This window comes from Lissotriton vulgaris, chromosome 6 (assembly GCF_964263255.1).
Source record: "Lissotriton vulgaris chromosome 6, aLisVul1.2, whole genome shotgun sequence".
In the NCBI taxonomy this organism is placed as follows: Eukaryota; Metazoa; Chordata; class Amphibia; order Caudata; family Salamandridae; genus Lissotriton; species Lissotriton vulgaris.
The window spans coordinates 648591306-648613581 of NC_141694.1; the positions used below are offsets into that span (position 1 = coordinate 648591306).

Genomic DNA, 22276 nt, shown 5'->3' on the forward strand with positions numbered 1-22276 from the left:
CACCTGAATCTTTATTGTTAATCGACATATACTCAGTCCAGAACTCAGGATCTATATAGATCTGCCTCTGAGCACACCGCAAACATTTTTGGTCATCAAAAGAGTGTGAGTCGATATCCAGAATTCCAACCTATTCTTCACGTGATTTTGCGACTGATCCAGACATCTTTGCTGGGGAAATATTCGGGCACAGCTCAGGACATCTCACAGATACAAGGATTCTCCATTCTCAACTTGGTTTCCCACTAATAAGTCCGATTACCTATAGGAGCCCTGATGAAGTTCTCCTGGGGAGAACAAATTGTTGGTTAGAATCTAAAGCTTTGATAATGACTGAACAATAAAGACCTTTTGTAAATCTTACTTTAGCCATCTGGACTTGCATTCTACGCACACCCATCAATTGTATCTTAAGGATCTGGAGCACAGAGGCACCATTAGACGGTTGATGCCAGGGCTTGCTGCACGGGACCTGTACACATATCAAAACTGGCGTGAGGTGCAGAAATCTTAGTCAACCGTCTTTTCTTGTTATCACCACAAAAATTATCTTAAGCAGCCAAGATTTCTCTTCCTTTACAGCGAAAGCCAATTCAATGGAGGTGAAGCTCAAAAAAGAAGCTGAATGCCCTGAATTAATCAAGAGCACCCTAGATGAGCATCATTGTCAACCAGAGTTGCAAAAACCTAAAATTAATGCCCGGTGGTCAGAATTCAAGCCTATCAATGAACTTGACATTGCGAAGATCATTTTGACTAATCATTACAGCGATCCCTTACCTGCAAAGTGTCGGTCCTCAATAAACCATCTGCTCACCAGTCATGGACAAAGATCATCAGCGCTACATTAGCACAAGGTGCAATTCTGGAATGCCTAAAAGCTGGACAAGTTATTCCAATCTTAACAAAGCAAAGAACTCTGACCCAAACAATTTCAGACCAGTAACCAACATCCCCATTCTAGCCAAAGTCCTGGAAAAATGTGTACAACAACAACTGAGCCATCATATCCACGAATTCAATCTATTAAATGACTTCCAATCAGGATTCAGACCTAACCATAGTACGGAAACAGCAATTCTGCGCATCGTGGACAACTCTCTACTTGCCCTCGAACATAACAAAAAATGTGTCCATATCCTGCTTGACCTCTCGCGGTTCGACACGATAAACCATGCCAAAATACTAGATCGCTGAAAAATAGAATGGGAGTAGAGGCTACAGTCCTAAAATGGTTCAGTTCTTTCCTAGAAAAAAGATCAAAAAAATGCAGTCAACCGAAATGTATCCGTGTCATCCAGAAATACAATCGGAGTTCGCCAGGGCGCCACACTATCCACGGCGTTATTCAGTCTGTACATAGAACCACTCACGGAAACACTACACATTTCTTTCCACTTTTACGCTGATAACACCCTGCTGTACATCAACGGAACGTCAACAGAAGAGATGGGTATCATGAACCAGGAACTAAAGAGAACCAATCATTGGCTAACCAGTAACCATCTGAAACTTACCCACATAAAACCGAATTCCTGCTGATCTCCCCCAGAAAAGCTCCACGAACATTATAGAGTGGACCAATCTGATCACGGCATTAAACTGAACTCCGAAGATTGTTGATTCCACTAAATTCTTGGGAATTATTCTGTACAAAAACTTGAACATACTATCACATATTAACACGATGGCAAAAAACGCCCAGTTCCTTTTAAGCTACCTCAGACAACTGAAAACATTTTTAAATAAGTAGACCTCAAAACAGCAGTTCAGGCATCTGTCATATCAAGGATAGAATATGGTTGCACTACGCTGGCCGGTCTTCCCAAGATCTCCACAGCCCCACTGAAAGCTTGTCCTAATGCGGCCACAAGACTTATAACGGGATCCCAAAAATTCGACCACATCACCCCTCATTTGAAAGTTTTCCCCTACGAAGCACGAGTACAATTTTAAGTTGGCATGCATCACTCACAAAGCTGGACATTTCCAAATACCTGTGTACCTAGCCCAGAAAAATCACTCTTATCTGGAGGATGCCTTATCTCTAGGAGCCATGGAGATCTACTACTGAAACCAGCCCGTTTTCGGAAGAAAATAACTTATGACCGAGCATTCTCTGGTGCAGCTTCTAGAATCTGGAACTCTCTCCCTCCCAACATTAGAAAAAACCTGTCCATCTCTGCATTCAAAAACGAAGCAAAATCCTTTTATATGAGTAAATACCTCCCATAATCTCAATAGACTCTCCAGTATCATGTATCCTTCCTAATCAGTTACCCGCTACCTCTCTTTGAACATTAACTTTTTTGTGGTTTGTATATTTGTTTATTAAGCTTGATGTTTTTGCTCTAAATCATTGTACAACAACTGATGACTTGGTAACATTACTGTTTTGGAAATGAAAATGTAAAGCACTCGGACACTCTACTAAGGGTCATGTTCGCGCTATATAAAACACCAAATAAATAAATAAAATCATACTCTTGAAAAGATTTTTCAAATCTTCTCTCGCACTCAACTGAACATTTCTCAGTTTGTTTGACTGGAATAGCTTAACTCTTTAACTGAATTATGTGGCTAAAACCCTTCAGTAATCCCCATTTTCACACCTCACAATATAATAACATCCTTGTAGTGAAATGGTTTTCAGGCCAAGCGTTCTGTGGATGTATTGTCAGGTCAGCTACAGAAATTTGACATCACAGCGATACTTTAGCTCAGTCTCTACAAACATTGAAGCTTCATTTTCATAGTGTGACGCTACGAAATGGACATTTTCCCAGTGAAGCAAAGGTTTGCTAATTTACGAAGCTAAATACACATGATTAGGATTTCTGATAGCTTGTTGGAAATTATATCAAATTGTATTATGTTACTCAATAAAAGTTCAACTATGATTTATAAAGCATTTGTCTTTTGCCTTCATCCTTTTTAGGTTGCTTACCAGTGGCACTGGCTGGTATCGACAGCAAAACAGTCATGCACCTTTACTGGACAAGTATTGGACTAAAATACAGCTTGATAACATGAACAGAGCTGAATTGAAAGAGGTAAATTTGAAGTTAATATATGGGCATGGTTTATGTTGTGCATTGTGGCGTCGCCCATCATTGTCATACAGATTTCCTTCTTTAGCTGAGTGCACTGTACCCATTGATCTTGCTGGGAAGATCTGAGATTTAATATGTTAATATACAGTTTGTTCTCATATAATGGCTTTACCCTTAAGCTTGAGTAATTTATCTCCAGTTACTGGGCAAATATTGATACCTTGAATGCTATTTTTTCTTTTCTTACTGTTTTTTTTTTGCCCACTTTCCCTTTTTCATTTTGCTGTAACGCTCCTGGCCTTGTTTTCCTTTCAACTGTCTTTAGCAGCTACTTTGTTGTTTAATCACATTTGCAAATAAGGGGAACACCTACTTTCCCAGTTTTAATCTCCATTTTGAATATCTGCTTTCTAGTTTTCCGAAACTACCTCCTCACACCAAGCGATACTTAACTGGAGCATTTTTAACAGCTCTGTCCTTTACCTGATCCCATTATGCGTTGATGGCTTTGCTCAGCTGTTAACAAAGTCTGCCCCAACACTGTCCATTCAGCCCACTAGGTTGTCTGTGAAGCCATTTTCCATTTCTGCGCTGTCTCCACCTCATCTCTTCTGTGCTAGCAGGGTAGTAGGGTTTGTTTTATTTTTCTTGTTTTGGCTATTCCTTTCTGTTTCTTCAGCATTACGAGTGTGTAATTATTACTTTTCTAGTTTTTCCTGGCATTAATACATGGAGGTAGTAAGTAATTTGTAGCTTTTGACTGTCTTTGATGCCCAAAGCACACGCATCGGCACTCTTCCTTTCCATTGAAAGTTATCCTGTTGAAGCATGGTGCTTGCTTGCCTTCTGACAATGAGAATTATTCAGCCATACTACAGGGAATAAATTACCCCCCTCCCCCTTCCCCATTTCATTGACACAAACTGACAGTAGGCTTATGTATGAACATTTATGTTCTGACATATAATCCTGCTTAGATCCTTTGCATTTGGGGCGATCTAGATTGCAAAAACCCATCACCAGAAATAGGAGTGGCTTTCTGATTTGCACCCTGTTTATGGACCTTGAAAGATACAGTGGGTGGCTGTGGCAGTGCTGATTTCCATACTCCCCTCCCAAAAATGAACCTTCCAAGATGGCTCCAGTGGTGACTAGAGGAGGAAGTGGAGACTCTGTAAAGGAATGCTACACACTATGAGGTGGGATCTGATGCTGAGAGTGGTGCAGCAGGCTGGGCCTGCAGTACCATTTGTGATTGAACTGACTCGAGAGAACAGACAATAGACCAGGGCGGAAGTCTGAAGGGTTAGGCACTGTGTGGGACTGAAGGAGCAACACTCAGAGATTAGAAACTAATAGACTTGCCTCTGAGGAGCCGAGTCTGCCCAATGCATGGGTAGACTGGGGGATTGCTTCCCAGTATTGGGACACTCAGAGGGTGGGCATAGGTCCAAGAACCACTTTCTTCTACCCATGCCACGCTCTGCTGAACCAGGCGCACTAGATGCAAAGCAGGGCCAGATCTGGTGCCCTCTATTCTGTGTTCTTTTGGCACTGAGGGTACTGGGGCAGACATGAGTGGATTTTACAGCCTGGATGGGCTGTGCTCCCTATGAAAGACCTCTAAAATAGCTGTGATGTAAATTATTAAAACTATGAACAAGATGATGTGTATGTTGGGAATCTCCCCTTTACAATGAATGGGTTGCTCTAAACTTGGAGAAAATGCCTGAAATCTGATGTTGGTGCATGGCTTCCCCTGGGGTGAATCCATTCAATAGATATTTGATAGCTCTCTTGCTGTGTTCAAAATGATTAAAGATAAAGATATCAGAAGGAGACAAACCTGAGAATACAAATGCAACTGTTCACGTGGAACCCTAACTGTGATACCTCGTACCACAATGACCAACCGGCTTAAGCAGCTTAGCCTACCCCACTTACTTTATAGTGGCTACCAAAAAGTTGACCAACATTCAAACATTATATAGACACTGCTTCAATGAGGAGGAACCTGATGAGAGCTGCATAGATACCAATACCACCAGCGTTTCAGACACACGGTCTACAGTCTTTAAAATTAAGGAAATTAAGTGGATTTTAGAGGGCATGGTGGAAGACGCAGAGCCGAGATCCTGATATAATAACCTACACTTCATTGATTCCTTAGTCGATCGAGGGATTAATGTTGAATAGAGTATGCAGTTCCTGGAAAGAGGAGGTAGTATAACGAGAAAGCTAGGAAGGTAATGCCCTGATCCTATGATGGAGACAGGGTGTCTCCCAATTTGGGAAGTGGGGCCCTCACACACCCCGGTTGGGTGTCCTGCTTCATTTTTTTTTTTACATTTTTTTTTTTGAAAATGTATTTTTATTGCATATTGGTACAGTATACAGCTGGTTTGGACAACCTTCCTACATCCAACATGTGCTAAGCACATGGCACTGCGACGCACAGTACACGGCCATTTAGCCCACAACCCGGAGGTCGGGCGGCAGAAGTGAAGAAAGCGGTGGCAGCCCGCCTGCAATTCAACGCAAACCGTTACCGGTCACCAAAATTTCTTAGCATCTGCTTTTCTTTTTCTCCCAGCCCCCCAACAATCAAACCGAAACAATCCCCTGGGAACGATACTAAATCTATGTCTCAGCTACTCCTCGGCATACTGCATTTGTTTCATAGTTTCCACACACTTTTCCTCTTGAAACATAAACCATCAAATCCATATAATCAACAAACAGTCAAAAAAAACAATATCGTAGCTTGCCCTTATTATCAGGGATATTCCCAGGTCATTACCCACCCTCCTCCCCAGTTACCTCCCCCCTGTGCAATAACTGTGGTGTGGGCTTTCCCAGAATTTCACTACCCATCGCAACAGTGCATCAAATGGTTAGCAAAGCTATGTACTGTGTGTATTGATCACATGGACGTGGAGCGCTCATTCCTCCCCTTCTGTCGATTGGTGATCCTTCAAAGTCTGAACTAGTTCTTCCCATGACCTAGCCGCCTCTAACGCCTTATCGTTGCCTAAGCGGGTAGCCTGTCTAAGCCTCACAACACTTTAGCAACTCGCCCACTTGCAAAATTCCCTTCGCCAGCGCCCCCTTGACGGACCCTCTTTGGCCTTCCAATGCCAGATGAGTTCGCGCTTGGCTAACATAAACCCCAGATCAATAAATTTGCTGGTGACCTTGGTCTTGGCTGTGTGCGGGAACCAATGCAACAAGCAGGTAGCCATATCGTATTCTAGTTGTCCGTTACAGTATTCAAAAGTTCCCCCACTTCATCCCAGTAACTCTCCATTCGTGGGCACAACCATAGCATGTGTTCTAGTTCAACATCTTCCTCGCGACACCTAGGACAACACCGCATCCTGGACCCGGAAATACTTACGGATCTTCCCTGGAGTCAAATAGGCCCTGTGAAGTATAAAAAACTGGATTCGTGCAGCCTAGTGCTCTTCCATGCCCTTTTGAGGATTTGTTCCCACGTGGTGTCGGGTATCGGACGGCCAATGCTCACCTCCCATTTCGCTTTAAGAGCATCCAAGGGGCGCATAGTCTCCCGAAGCAGCCGGGATTGGAGGCACGTTACTGCCTTAACAGTCCCTCCTGCCATCACAATATACTGGCAAGCCAGTGTCAATACTGGTTCCGCTCTCCCCGTTCTCCAGTGTTTTTGAATCGCCGTTGCGACCGCTGCATGGATCAAAAAGTCCCCTTCTGGGAGCCCAAACAGGTCGTGTTGGGAAGGGCAATAGTTCCCCGTTCATGTACAGGTCACCCACCATCTGGATACTCAACTGTTCCCAATTCGCCAATGAATTCCAGTCTCCCCCGTGTGGTAGTGCCGTTAGCATGCCCAGCGGGGATCTCCGGTGCATACGGGGGAAGGGTCCCCGCTTTATGCTGGGTTCTATTCCAACAGAGCCGCAGGGTCCTCTCCTCCCCAGTTAAACCCTGCAGAACAAGTTTTTGTTGCAGCACTATATAGGCCAGGACATGGCGCTGTATCCCTTGTCCCCCTCTATCTTCCGGGCTCCGATATTCCCGCGCTATGTTTTGAGTTAGAACCTGCAATTGCGCCTCCAGATAGTAGAGCTTAAAATCCGGGCCTGCCTAGTCCGCCTTCCAGCCTTGGTCTCATCCACGTCGTTAGTGCCACTCGCCGTCTACCTTTGCCCCAAATAAAGCCCATGGTCAATGACCTCAGTTCTTTAAATACACGCGGCGGGATCCAGATCGATAAGGTACGGAAATAATACAATAACTTGGGGAGTGCTACAATTTTAAGCAATGCCACTCTTCCCAGTACCGACAGCGGGAGCGTTGCCCAAAACTCCATACATCCCTTCAGGGCTCTAATACATCGTCCAGTAGATCCCTGTCGTTATGGTAGATCCGAACCCCCAAATAGGTGAGGCACGCCGACTCCCACTCTATTTCCTTAAGGGAAGCGGGAGGAGGCATATCCAGACGGGTCGGGAAGAGGCATGTCTTAGTCCAGTTCACTTGGAGTCCTGATACCTTCCAAAATTGGGATAGCAGGGACGTAGCCCCATGCAGATCAGCCTCCGCATCCTGGAGGAAGAGAAGCAAGTCATCTGCTTACTGGGAGATATAGTGTAGACTGTCTCGGTGCAGAAGTCCCTTATACGACAGTCCCGATCTCGCCCGGACCGCAAGGGGTTCTATCGCCAACGCGAACAGCAGTGGCGACAACTAACAGCCCTGCCTTGTCCCTCTCATGACTGGATATTGGTCAGAGATCACCTCACCCAGAGATCACCTCACCCAGTTTTGCTGTGGCGGAGGAATACAGCACCGTCCTCCATTTCACAAACTGGTCGCCCAGTCCGAATTGAAGCAGGACATTATGGAGGAAGGCCCACTCCAGGCTGTCGAACGCCTTCTCTTTTTTTTTTTTAAAACCTTTATTTAACATTTGCAATCAAATACAGACACGGGCCTACAACCCCCAGGGATGGCCGCTAAGCATTTCAGTACGTTATTACAATCCAACGTCAGACCCATCCTCCCTGGGGAGCATAGGGACTCCATCCACAAAGCACATCGGTTGCAAAAGCAGTTCAACTCGGAAACAGGATAAGAGGTTTTCATTATACATATAAAAAGTTGAAAGGATCAGGTGTCGTACAGTGTCTCGGATCACAAAAGGGGGCGAGCAAAAGAACAACGTGACCAAAATAAGTTCGCTATCATGTAGGTTAGCGGCGTTAAGACATACGACATCGGATAAGTAGCACGCTATTATTAGTCTACGCCATCATTATTGTCCTCCCCACAGCACCAAAACCTCAGAAAAGTCAAGGTACAGATGTAGAAACAAGGATGTACGGAAAGCCGAACCCACCACACTAACCCGGAAAAGGAAAAAGAAAGAAAAGGCAAGGGAAGAGAAGGAAGAAAAGAGGCCATAGAACAAAAATAAAAACGAAACACCCACCCCCACACCCCCCCACCCTGCACCCCTGCTGATGACTACGGCCACCCCCCTTGTAGCGTGCCTGTTGCCCAGTAACCACAACCCGAAATATAGTAGAAAGGGAAAGAAAGGAAAAGGCAAAGAACCCCACACAATGAGGGAAATCTGAGGAGGGCATAGTTCTACGGGCTCCCGGTCTCCTTCCCCCGTCGTAGCCAGCCCCGCGCCGGACTCCGTTAGGTCAATAATAAACAATCCCGTTAAACATAGTGCCACAATGAGAGACTCGGAGAAGAATCTCAACCCTGGCCCCGTCGATCAAATTCACTGAAGTCATCAATTAAGGAAAGCACTTCTCACAAAGTACTGTCAAAGTCTACCGAACAGGAGTATACAGATGAGAAAAGAACGGCAGGTCCCGATGTAGATGGCTGGTACCAATGTTGATCCTCCCTGCCTCCGAAGCCAAGTTTTACCCCATCCGCCATCTTGAAAGACTGACTGGGGAGGGGAGTCGACACGGTCCGAAACAGCAAAGGATAGAAAGTGGAAGGATCCAAAATGGAGACGACATTTAAATGTTCCAGGGGATACATAATCGGGGGTTCCAACGGTTCCGTTGGGTGACCAGGCACAGTACAGTCGGGTAGATCCACTTCAATAGGGGCAAACACTGCTTCCATCGCCGGGTCAAGATACACCTCCGAGACATCTATTGAAAAGCGGGCTGGCTGCCGGGTCGCGGGCGTAGAGTCAGGATCCGGTCTCATGCCTGTGAGTCCATCCGTCGCAGACAACAAACTGCAAGTCTGGACTTCAATAGTTCCCTTAAGTGCCATGAGTGCCTCCAGCACCGTACGCAATGACGGGCCATTTCGAGCCTGTTCCGCTAGATTTGTTTAGTCTTCCAACATGGTGGACCCCGCGGAGAGGCGCCTTCTCCGGGGCAAAATTAGGCGGAGCAGGAGTAAGCCATGAGGGACTGACGGTTAGCGAGCAGTAGTACACGGCGAGGCACCGACCCTGGGGACCGGCGATGTGAATGCCGGATCCCCGGTCAGGGACCCCCGCGACACAGCACCGTGCGTCACTCGGATCCCCGGTCAGGGACCCCCGCGACACAGCACCGTGCGTCACTCGTCACCTCACCTTCTGTAGGGCACCAGGCGGCCGATGGTAGCAAAACAATCAAAGTCTGAGTGTTCCAGAGACCGGACCCAACCACCTTCAGCAGTCCGTTGTTATTCAACTCGGACCCGGCAGAGCCAGCACTCGAGACCCCGGCTTCTCTGCTGGGTTAGGCCTCAATGCAACCATCGATGTAGCTCCGCTCCACAACGGCGGAGAAACTCCGGGATTGCACCACTGGAGTGCGGGTCGGATCACACACACAGATCCGGTGCAGGTAATCAGGATAAGCAACAGGATGATAGAGCAAAGGACGGAGGTCAACGGAGCCGGGAGACTATGCGGCCATCTTGGTTGGTGTCGTAGCTCCTCCCCCTCGTCAAACGCCTTCTCAATGTCCACCGAGAGGACTGCTGCAGAGCCCTGACCTCCCTGGTGCTACGCCATAACACGTAAGAAGCGGCGAATATTCAAAGCCGTGCACCGTGTGGGGATGAAACCCGCTTGGTCCATATGAACCAGCGATTTCATGTGCGGTAGGAGTCTGGACGCCAGTATTCGGCTCATGATTTTGTAGTCTACAGTCAGCATGGACCATGGCCGATAAGAGGCCACATCCGAACGTCCCGGTTTCAGGAGAGGAACAATCAGTGCTTCGCGCATCGAGCATGGAAGTCGACCCTCCTTCCCAGCCTCCTGATACACCTCCAGCAAGTGAGGCGCTAGCGCATCAATATACTGAGCATAGAATTCGATTGGTAACCCATCTCGTCCCGGCATCTTATTCCAGGCCATGTGCTTAATTGCAACACGGCTTTCAGCCAACGTGATGTCTTGCCCCAACAAGTCTGCTTGTTCCTTATCTAACTGTGGAAAAGGCGTTCCCTCCAGATATTCCTCTGACTGCCTCCATGTCCCCCTACCTACTACTGTACAGTGATTCATAGTATGTAGTGAAGCGAGACAGCATCTGCGCTTGCGAGTGAACCAGCAGGCTGCTCTCCAATGCTATCCACAGAATCGGTCCGCTCCTCTGCACTGGGTCAGCTAATCTGGCCAACAGCGTACCTACTTTGTCCCCCTCCGCATGAACTTTTGCCAGATATCCCTTGTAGTCATAGCATGGCAGCCTCTCAGTTTCAGCTGCTAATTGTTCCTTAGCCTCCACCAGTTGTCCCTGCAGCATCGGTTGTTCCGGTCTCCTCTTTTCAAGAGCCCTGAGAACCCCTTCTGCTTTTGCTACATCAGCTAACACCGTGTTCCTAGTCCTTGAGTATTTAGTAATGCAGACCCCTCTAATGACCACTTTAAAAGCATCCCACTCTACCGCTCTCGAGGTTGCCGTTCCTTGGTTCTCCCGGAAATAACAAGCAATACAGTCTCCCACCTCCGCTCGGAACACCTGGTCCTCCAGAGTGTCAGGGCGCAAGCGCCACGTCGGAACCGCCGTTCTCGCCCTTTTCCAGTTAATCGACATCAGCAGCGGGTTGTGATCAGAAATTGTTCTGGTAAGGTACTTATTGTAGGTCGCCACATGAGCTATCAAGGGGGAGCACAGGATTGCATCTATACGGACATGAAGTTCATGTACTGATGAAAAGAATCAGTTGTCCCTATCATAAGGATGCTGCGCTCGCCACACATCTATCAGCCCCCATCTGTCCTGCCATCAGATCTAGTTTTAGCCAGCTTCCTAACCGGGGCAGCTGCCAGAGGAGGATGTGATCTATCCATGTCAACATCTGTAATGGCATTGAAATCTCCCCCTATTACAGTCAGGCCGGCCTAGAACGTCGCCAGCGCACCCAAAAAATCAGCCAAAAAACGACCTTGGTCGACATTAGGGGTGTATTTACTGCACAGCACAATGTCCCTGCCATAGAGTCTACCCTCCACTGCTACATATCTACCCCCTTGATCTAATATCTGCCAGGTGACCTGAAAAGGGACTCCCGCCCTTACCCATATGAGCACCCCCCTGGCAAACGCAGAGTAGGCTGTACTGAAGACCTGGCCCCTCCATCTACGCTGCAGCGCTTGGCCTTCCGCTCTAGTCAGATGCTTCTCCTGCAGTAGAGCAATGTGTCTTCCTCTCCGCAATAAATAGGCATGCACTTTGTGGCGTCTAGTCATAGTATGTAAGCCTCGCACATTTCATGTGATACATTTAAAATCATGTAACGTCCCCATCACTATAGCTTCGCATTCTTGCCCATTGCACGGCAGTTACGCCCACACCATCTTCAAGTCCCCAGAATTCAACAACCCCTGAACCCCTTCCAACCCTCCCCCCTAGAACAGGACCCAGTTGTACTCTATCAGCCCCCCATCCAAACTTCTCAACACCCCACTCAACCCTATACTTTGGTAGCCACCACAGGTAGCCTTAAGGGCAATTGAAGCGCGGTTTGCCCCAACAGGGAGCAGCGCTCGCCCAAGCTCGCCCGCTACAAGCACCAAAGAATACCAATCCAAAAGCATGAATGTCCAAGTGTCACCAGGCACTGCTACACGAGTAAACGGGCCAAGAGGACCCCTCAAGTTTCAGGATTCAACTTCTCACATAATTCGTCCATCATTCCGTCCGCCGTCTGTGGTGTGACCTCAGGGCCCTTGGCGCTGTCAGATTCCGAATGTTCTGCCTCCGTTCTCCTATCATCCGATTCCGACTTTACCACCGATTCTGTGGTCTGCGATCCCGTAATAAATCAGCTAATGCTCCCTGTCTATCCTTTGCCATTTGTGACAGCTGTTGTTTATGCTGAGCCTTCGATCGTTTCTGTATCTGTTGGGATTTGCGCATCTGATAGGGCTTCGGTGGATTAGCATGCCCCCGGCCCCGATGATCCGTGCCTGCTTTGTAGGTGTTGAATCAGGTCCACGCCTCCTCAGGCGTTTGGAAGAAGTGCGTTGTGCCATCCATGATCACTCTGAGCTTCGCTGGAAATATCAGGGAATACTGAATCCCCCCTTCCCGCAGTTCTTTTTTGATCGCCGGATAAGAGGACCTGCGTCTTTGGAAGTCGTGGGTGTAATTTGGGAATATCGTAACCGTGGCGTTACCGACTTTAAAGGGACCTGCAGTGCGTGCTCTATTGATCAGGACGTCCCTATCTTTGTAATGGAGCAGCTTAGCCACCACTGGACGTGCTGGGCGGCCCGGTAACGGCGGCCGAGCTAGTACTCTGTGCGCCCTTTCGAGCATGAAGATGGACAGCCCCTCCGGTGCGACCTCCGTGCTAAGCCAGTTCTCTAGATACGCAACCATATCAGCGCCTTCTGTTTTTTTCGGCAGACCCACCACGCAAATATTATTGCGCCGGTTCCAACTTTCTGAGTCCTCTGCCCTTTTTTCCAGCACTGCAAGGCGTTAAAGAGCATCTTCTAGCCTGGCATGTGCCGTTGTCTGTGCAGGTTTTAGTTCTTGTATAGTTAGTTCGGTGTCCCTTACTCTGTCCGCTAGTTTCGCATGATCTGCACGCAGGAGTCCGAGCCCAGTCGCCGCCTGCGCCCCCTTGCAACTGAAAAGAGTCTCCACCAAGAAAACCAACCCATGGTACGATGGTAGACTCAACAAAGATAGACGGGCCATGCGAATGGCAGAGCGCACCTGGAGATCAGCCCCTTCGGCACTGCACCTTAAAACTCTGAAGGAAAAAAGAAACGCCTACTTCAGGAAAATCAAGCGCACAAAATCAGATTTCTAAAGCCTCCAGCTCGACCAAGCAAAAAACCGACCAAGAAAACTTTTTGAACTAATCAATACACAATCCAAGGAACAACCCCAACTATCGCATAGCACAATAGGCGATATTCCATCCTGTGAAGACTTCTCTGCTTTCTTCAATCTAAAGACTGATAACATAAGGAAAGAACTCCTCAATGACGTAAACCTTTACTCCAACCCCCACAGCATAACACCCACTGAACCAAAGAACAATGCTGCATGGTCATCCTTTGACACCTACTCGGAAGAAACAATTAACAAACTGCTCACCAGATTGAAACCTTGCAATCACCTCACAGACCCTCTTCCTGCTAACGCTGTAAAGGACTTCATCCCACTACTCCTCCCACTATGGACCAAAATTATTAACAGCTCACTTCAACAAGGACGCATCCCCGACTTCCTCAAAGTTGGACAAGTCACACCTATACTCAAGAAACCAACAGCTGACCCTACTGACACAAAGAATTACCGTCCTATTACCAACATTCCCACCCTTGCCAAACTGTTGGAAAAATGCGTACAACTCCAACTAACGAAACACATTGATCGGTTTGACCTCCTCAACCCTCATCAATCAGGCTTCCGAGCAGGGCACAGTACTGAAACTGCTATTACACACACAATTGATGACGCCCTCCAAATCCTAGATCAAAACGATACCTGCCTCCTCATCCTTCTTGATCTGTCCTCAGCATTTGACACAGTCAAACATAAGAACTTACTCGAGTTGTTAAACACCAGAATGGGTCAATCTGGGACTGTTCCAAGTGGTTCACTTCCTTTCTACATAACCGGTCTCAGAAATTCAAGAGCAAAAACTTGATGTCCCCACCAGTGCCTGTAACATTAGGCGTCCCACAAGGATCTTCCCTATCTCCAACATTGTTCAACCTGGTCATGGAACCTCTCACCACCTTGTTACAAGCATCTAATGTACGCTTTCACATGTGCGCAGACGACACCCAACTATACCTGAAATTACAATCCCCCAATGACATCAAACTACTGAACTCCACGCTCAGAAACACACAATCATGGCTTGCCGATAATCACCTCAAACTCGATGCTCTGAAAACTGAGTTCCTTCTGATCTCACCTCCCGCGAAAAGCTCCACCTCTCAAACCTGGCGTAATCACCTAACTGAACTCAATGTCCAACCTACCATCGTGGACTCAGCGAAATCTCTAGGCATAACACTTGACGCCAATCTCAACATGCAACGGCATATCAGCAAGGCAACTAAGGGAGCTAATTTCCAAATCAATACCTTGAGGAAACTTGAACCCTTCCTCCCAGCCAAGGACTTCAAAATTGCAGTACAAGCCCTAGTCATACCGCGCTGAGACTATGGTAGCGTCGCCCTCTGCGGACTCCCCCTATCTACAACTGCCCCCCTGAGAGCCTCTTTGAACGCTGCAGCGAGACTCATCACTGGATCAAAAAAACACTCTCATATTTCCCCTGACCTAAAATCCTTGAACTGGCTGCCTTTTGAGGTCAGAATACATCTGAAAATTGCATGCATGACTCAGAGCTATACACCACAGCTCACCTGGCTACCTCACTCAGAAGCTGACAATTTCTGGTGGCTCAAGAACCACTAGAAGTACAAACAATCTTCTTCTGAAACCTCGTAGATTCCGGAAGGAAAAAACATATAAGCGTTCCTTCTCCGGAATGGCACCCAGGATCTGGAACTCACTCCCTCCAGAAACCAGACTTATCACCTCCACTACATTCTTTAAGAAAGAAGTGAAAGCTATCCTCATGGCCAAATTCACGTGAACTTGTACCTTACTTTGCATCTATTTGAGACTCCTCACTATTTGTAATATTCGTTTTTCAGACTGTCTATTTGTATTATTGGTTTAACTGATTGTTTATGATCCCTCTTGTATCTACCCTATTTTGCTACTCATTTACTACCTTCAACTATCCTTCGCTCAAAAGCTTATTTGCTCTCTTGTTTCTCCTACCCCTTGTTGTAAAGCGCTCTGATATCTGCAAAGGTCTTGTTCGCGCTATATAAAACTCTCAAAATAAATAATAAATAAGAGATTCTTTCGTCACAGCTATTGCCTCCAATATCCTGTCCAGGTGTTGGCTCAGCCCTATGCCAGTTAGTTCGTCCTCAGGTGCATTACCTGCACCCTGGGAATCATCTTGTCCTGCGGCTTCCTCCTTTCTAACCATCGGCTTCATGGTTGGTGCTGTGGTGGCACCTAGTGCGGTAATGGCTTCACCTCCCTGCAACCCCCACAAATCCGCTCGTGTTTCCAGAATCCAGATTGCGATAGCCGGAGTGGACTCTATCGTGTTATTGCCTCTATTTGGCGCCCCCAAGTCTGCAGAATGTTAACTTCCATTGTGTTGCGCTAACAGCGAGGCCTGATTTTCGTCACTGGTCAAGGGTGTTAGGCCCTGCTGCGCAAGGCGTGTCCCCGCTGAATATGGCGCCGCTGTCCGCGTCTAGCGCTGATCCCTTTGTGTCATTGAGATAGCGACTGCAGCTCAGTGCGGCTCAGGACCCTTCCCAGTGTCACATCATGCCTACGGCAACTACAGGTCCCCAGGTGCGCCCCGGGTAGCTGGCAATGGTGCCAATGTTGGCCCCCAGTAGGTAGGGCCCACGCAGCTCTCCAAGATTGGGCCTGCTACTCCGTGCCCACACCGCTGGATGCGCTCCCCAATCCCCAGCTCATGCGCGGCCCAGACCTGCTCCCCGCCCCACCTCCGCAGCACCGAGTGCAGGCCCGGCCCGGCTCACTTACCGGGAATCGTAGGCCGGCTCCACTCGGCGCTGCGCGCTTCCTCCTTTGATTGGCGGTGCCCTTAACGCCCGAGCAGTCCTCCGGTGCTGCGTGCGGCCTCCAGGGGGTCAGACAGCTTCACGCAGCTCAAGGGCGCCGTCCGGCTAATCCGCTGATCGCGTATTCTCACTGCCGATTTCACAGCTAGATCTCCCCTTCTCAGGTCTCGGCGGGCCGCCCCGTTGTGTGGGTTCCGTCCTCTCCGATCTCAGGTTAGGGGCTGAATTCCCTCCGGGTCACCTCTGCAATTTTGGGCCCAGCTCCGACGTTGTTCCTCCCGGAGTCGCTGCGATCAATCCTCACCACTACTCCGCACCGCCCTCTGCTCGCTCCGGTCGATCCTCTGCCAGTGTGGGCCAAGCAGCGCTCGGTGTATGCTCACCGCTCTTATGAATTCTATGATAGTGGTGCGGGTCTGCTTCCGTCACAGGTCGCGGCCGCCATCTTGCCCTCCTCCTTCAGCTGCCAAGGATTTAAAACCTTACGCCCGGTCCGTTTTGGGGCTCCAAAATTCCCAGCGCCAGTCGGATTCCCTTCGTCTTGCCTTCCGACACCCTTTACATGAATTTGAGCCACTTTCAGGATGTTTAAGGCATCCTATAAGTGGCTCTTTGTCGGAGATCTTTTGTCCCAAGCTGTTTGGTGCAATGTGAATGAGGGGCCTAGAGGTGTAGATGTAAGTGCAATTGTAATCCGATGAGCCCACTAGTCCCTATTAAAACCAGATAGTGAGTGCCACCGTAGGAATAATGTGCAATAGTGGCTATGGGGTCTACATGTTTCTTGCCTGTTGTACGAATGATTACGTGGCAATTCTTCAGGACCCAATTTTTTTTCTATCTACACTTGTGGTTGGATCACTGGTAGTATCACATTGTTGACCCAACAATTACAACCTGACAGTAAGGTACCTTGATTAATTAATACCAATCCACTATGGGCGAATCACTTGCTCCCACGAATCGATGGCGGAGGGCCAACGATAGATTGTTCAGCAGTATCTGAGACGGCCGTCCTCCGTCAAGTCGATTGAGGGATTGTCTATTGATTGTTCCTGGAGACGTGGATACTGTTAACATTGCCTCCTAAAAGTCTGGCAACTTTTTTTGCTGAAAGTACACACAGGGCACTGGCCATTGCTAATTTTTGTGAACTATAGGCACAGGCATGTATTACTCCAGATTATTAACATAAATGCCCAATGTGAGGGTCTTGCATATTGGATTATACACGGGTAGCGCAATACAAACAGCATTTGAGGTAGTGAAAGGCTGCCTGAGTATTTAAGTACATACTCTTTTTCCCAGCCATCCTACGAGTCCTAGCGGATGGAAAAACACATCTGAGACTAGCAGAGATTTGTTGGATGACTCCTAAAGCCCCTTTCCACCACTGTCAATATGGTAAGTGTTTCAAAGATAGACCAAGTCTTCAATGAGTAAAACAAGATGATATTATTGCGCATCACCAATTTCAGTCAGCTGTGTCACAACAACATTGTAAGTTGACAGCTGATAATGTTCCAAACTGCTGATGAGGCAAGGGGAGGCAAGGTGGAGGAAGGGAGAAAGGAATGCATGAGGAAATGGTACAGTACAGGCAGGAGAATAGGAGCAAGCAATATATTGATGAAAAGTGAACTAATAACTAGAAGTACAAGGAAAATATTTCAACAGTAAAATCACAAGGAATGAAGTGAGTGAGAGCTTAGTAGACTGGCGATTAACTTCATAGAACGATAATGATGTTATGGATGTTTACTCTATGACCCAAGTGGTTGTGAATGACTATTGGTGTATACCCCTGACCCTGTTTGTTTCTTCTTAGCAGAGGTATACACTTACTTATTTGTGACTGCTTTTTGGGCGATTTTGGTTTCATTCTCAGACTCAAAACTCAGTATAGATAGAGGGCGAGTTGCTGGCCTGGGGACCATTTATATTTTCCTCTTCCTCCCACTTGGATCATGTCCGACCATGCTTGAGGTAGTTGCTAGCACCATAGTCCTCCATGATTGACTGCGGTTGCTGGTGCACTGTAATGTCTGAAACCTCCTAAAGAGTTTGTTTTAGGGTTGTTTAGTGTTTGTGTTTGGGAAGGATTAAGAAGCAGGATTTAATGAGGCAATAGATTGGCTCCACAAGTGCTATATCACCTTATTGTTATTGAGGTGCATGGAGGTTATCGGTCTTAATTTGGTGAGCTCCCCTTTCCTTTTTACTTCCAGCATAGTGATTTTTATTGATAGTCTAAAGGGGTATTGGTGTGGGCGTTTTATTCCTTGGTATCAGGGTTAGGAGTCTGGGTGGGCACTTTTCTGGCAGATACCTAAAATACCATGCTTCAAGGCGTAGCAGATGGCGGCCCCAGGGTGATGGTACATGTGCAGGCCCTGGTGAGACATGATGGGTAGATTGAATTTAGTAATATGGAATGTCCATGTTATGAACAAAAAGTCAACGAGGACCTGGAGTCCTGACATTTCTTCAGAGTTTGGGAGTATGGCTTGCAGTCCTAACTTGAGCACACACTACAGGCCAAAAAATTTTAAGGGCGCAATTATACCATAGTGCCAGCCTCCCAATTTAACTAGGGCATGAAGTCTTAAAATGTTACTCTTTGCGAAAGACTGGCCTATACTTGAAAAACGACTCCCTCTTTATGCTTTGCTTGAAGTTTTAAGGAATAGGCAACCAAAGATTAATTTTGTGGACCACTGCCTACACAAAGAAATTGTTCAGCTGTGGCCATTAAAAGATCCATCATCCTTCACCCCCACCCCTCCCTCTTCATAATAAATTCAGCAAATGAATGCCATGTCGGTAGAAAACATCACCAACATCGTTTTCTCCATTCCTACAGATGTTGCAATCCACTTTGTCCTGTTTACAGGTCCTTAATGATCAGAAATCAAAAGAATATTCCTGCCAAAGGACTACACAAATGTTTATTGCTTATGCTCTATAGACATCCTGTTTGTGTCTGTGGTCATGTGCTGTGCCTTGAAAGATTTTTTTTTTAAATAAAAAGCTCTTCGTGCAACCAATCTTTAAAACTGTCTGAAATTCTCTTTTAAATAATCAGTCTGTATTTTTAGAGAAAAAAAGTGAATTCTACAAAGCAGACTTTCAAACCTAAAGCAAAAAAGGTTTATTTACACAACCAACAATAACCTTATGAATCATTTAAGATTTAATGTGTGCCTCTTCACAGATCCTCTTGAAAAGATACCCAAGCCTCGCTGTGGTAACTGACAGGCTGTTGGACATTTACATTCAGCTTACTGGAGACAAGCATCCAATGTCTGACAGATTCCTTTCTGAGGAGGAGACTTTAGCTGTGGCTGTGTTGGATCCAGGAGACCGAATGCCTAGCCTTGAAGGAAGAGGGTTGTCTCTGAGGTATGCATGCAAACAATTCAAAGCAAACAAAATGTTAAACCTGCTTCTATGATTCATAATATATAGTGAAACTGTGTAAGCCAAGCCTTGTTAGTTTCTATTGGTGTATAATTTGTGTTTAGTATTATGAGTACTTTAAGTTTGATTTCAGTGGTATGTACTGTTAGTATATATTCTTTAAATTTTGTTGGCAGAACTCTTGCCTGATCACTTAAACTTCATTGCTGCAAGTAATATTCTGTACATCAGTAAGACTCACCCCCACATGCTTTCTCTCTGAGGATAAGTCTTATCCTCGTCACCCATGTCCACCCAATGTGTCTGGTATGCAGACTGTTTCCCTTGAATGGTAACTACTAGTGACCTGTACTTTCTTCTATTTAGAAAGTACATTGACCCCTGTGTTTACTCACTTCTGGGATACTGGTCAGGCATTGGTAACAGGGAACGCAGGCTGAGTCTGGACCTCACGTTTCAAAAATATCCTCATACAATGATGTTTAAACTTTCCTATTTCCAACGTAAAAATAGATCAGATCATGGGAAATGAGGTGTTGAACTGAATAGCATGACTCCATAAGCACTGGAGAAATAGAGCAATCTGAGCAGTTTAAGTCCTCAGGAAACGATGCTTTTTTGCCTGATTGTTTTCTATCCTAACCAAGCTGTGCATAGTAGGGAATAGATGGTGCAGGCTCTTGTGTCTCAAATGTGGTTATTCAGCCATCCTCCTGAGTGCTTTTAGGTTTTATATCCTCATAACTCACTCAAGCCTGGTGTTTCTTGGAATCCCAGATGAGAATCTACTCTTGATTAAGAAACTGATGTTGTGTATAGTTGCAACCAGATGTGGGAGAGAAAGAGAGGAGGCTTGAGAAGACTAGGTTGTGTGGACAAACGGTGATAGAAGAAAGAAGATTGGACCCATGCCCTCGTGGTAGGTCATTTAAAGGTTGAGCGCTGGAAACGTAACCCTGCTGCAGTCACCCATGTAGTTGCACATCTATCTCTTTTTTGCCTAAGTATCCCTTCAAATTAAATAGAAATATACTCTGTACTCCAGGTTGTTTTGCCGTTCTTGTCTTCCTAAGAGTTAGCCTCTGAAGCCGATAAGCTTTCACAGGAAGAGACTGCTTCATGGTATTTAGCGGCTTCCTTCTCAATGGGATAGAAGTTGTAATGAACAGTTATGTGAGTGACTGTCAGGATTACATGATAATGAGCAATATGTGATCAGGTTGTTTCTGAGGACTCCACACAGTTATGTCTGAATTTGAAGGCAACAAAGAAAAGACTCAGAATTCTCAGGTGTGATTGAATGAGAAACGGGTTGGAAAGTGGTAGCATTTAAGAATGTGTTTAATGTACTTTCAAAAAAGGATGTTTTGCGATGTTATTCTAATCAAGACTTAACAGCAGATTCCTCACCTCTTTACTAGTCCCCAGTCCGACTTGATCCGGAACCTTTTTCAGCAGTACCTCTGCTTGTCAGTAGGTAGTGCTGTGTGGCTCTACACTGCTGTTCCGCACTGCAAGTGATGTTCGGTCTTATATAGGTGCCACTCTCATGGGCTGCCATTAGGTCCTTCCTCTCTGCTCTGTTATCCGCAGATCTGGGGCTAGCTACATCTAATCTCTTACAGGCAGTTTTTCAATTCGAAATGTTGCTTTGTGCAAGGGAAATGTCATATCCCAAGACAACAGTATTCAAACTGTGTAAGGAATGTCTGACAGATCCTCATCCGGTTTGCCTCGGATGTCATTGGTTGAGGCACGACTCTAAGGCTTGCGGTAGCCGCGCATCAATGATCCTGAAGACCATATAAGACCGCAAGGCGAGCAACCAAAAGGCTCCTCAACAAGACCGGTCCAAGGGCAAAGGGTCTTCCCCGGTCCCATTCCAGGTCCAGAAGTCGTAGTAGTTGTTCCTGTGGTCATTTGTCATCGTGCTTCAAGTCATCGGGTAAGTTTGAAAAAAAAATCATTAAAAAAACCTAAGCAGGACTCTGCCAATTCCTGCCACTCTGGTTCTCTTGAGAAGCGCAACTCTCAATATTGCTTCTGGCATCGGGCAGCCTCTAAGCCCATCCTGCAACTTGTCCCAGCACAACCTGAGTTTCTGGCGCGGGCTTCGACACTGAGGCAGATCAAAGAGTACTCTGAGGCCATGCTCTGACTATTTCGATCCTTGCTGACTCTCTCTGGCATGCCAGTGGGCCCCATGGAGTGGAACCGCCCCCTCCCCCTGTAGAAGTAGACCTCCGCAAGGCCTAGTGGTGCTAGGGCTTTGCCCTCCTCTGCACACAAGCTCTCAGACCAGTAAATCGAAGTTGGCACGGAAGCTGAAATATCAGGAAAACAATTTATTAAACCTCATGAGGTGGAACTACAATCACACAACACCCTTCGGCGGTGTATGAAGTAGCACAAGGAGTAGAAGAACCATGGGTCTGTTATTCCCACACAGGAGCTCAAAAGGAGGCGGTACAAGTTCACATAGGAAGAGTTACATACATAGATGGTCATACAGAGAATGCACAGTCAACCAGGAAGGAGGGGCCATGAGTTACGGACTTCAATTAAAACATCCTGACAGTAACAAATAGAGCAGGAGCATTTGCAGCTACAGACTCTTCTGAGCATGTGCAGAGTAGCAAGGGCTACGTATAGCCAGCTCTTGAGCAAAGCACAAGGGCAAGCAACA

The 22276-nt window shown here is 46.7% G+C and overlaps 1 protein-coding gene across 1 annotated transcript in view; it reads left to right on the top strand.

Moving 5' to 3' along the window:
* The window catches only part of MDN1 (midasin AAA ATPase 1), a 2142100-nt gene that overhangs the window by 87667 nt on the left and 2032157 nt on the right, over nt 1–22276 (top strand). Inside the window, exons 9-10 of the mRNA XM_086926648.1 lie at nt 2939–3053; nt 19385–19572. Coding sequence (XP_086782774.1) covers nt 2939–3053; nt 19385–19572 — 303 coding nt within the window. The remainder of the gene's footprint in view (nt 1–2938; nt 3054–19384; nt 19573–22276) is intronic.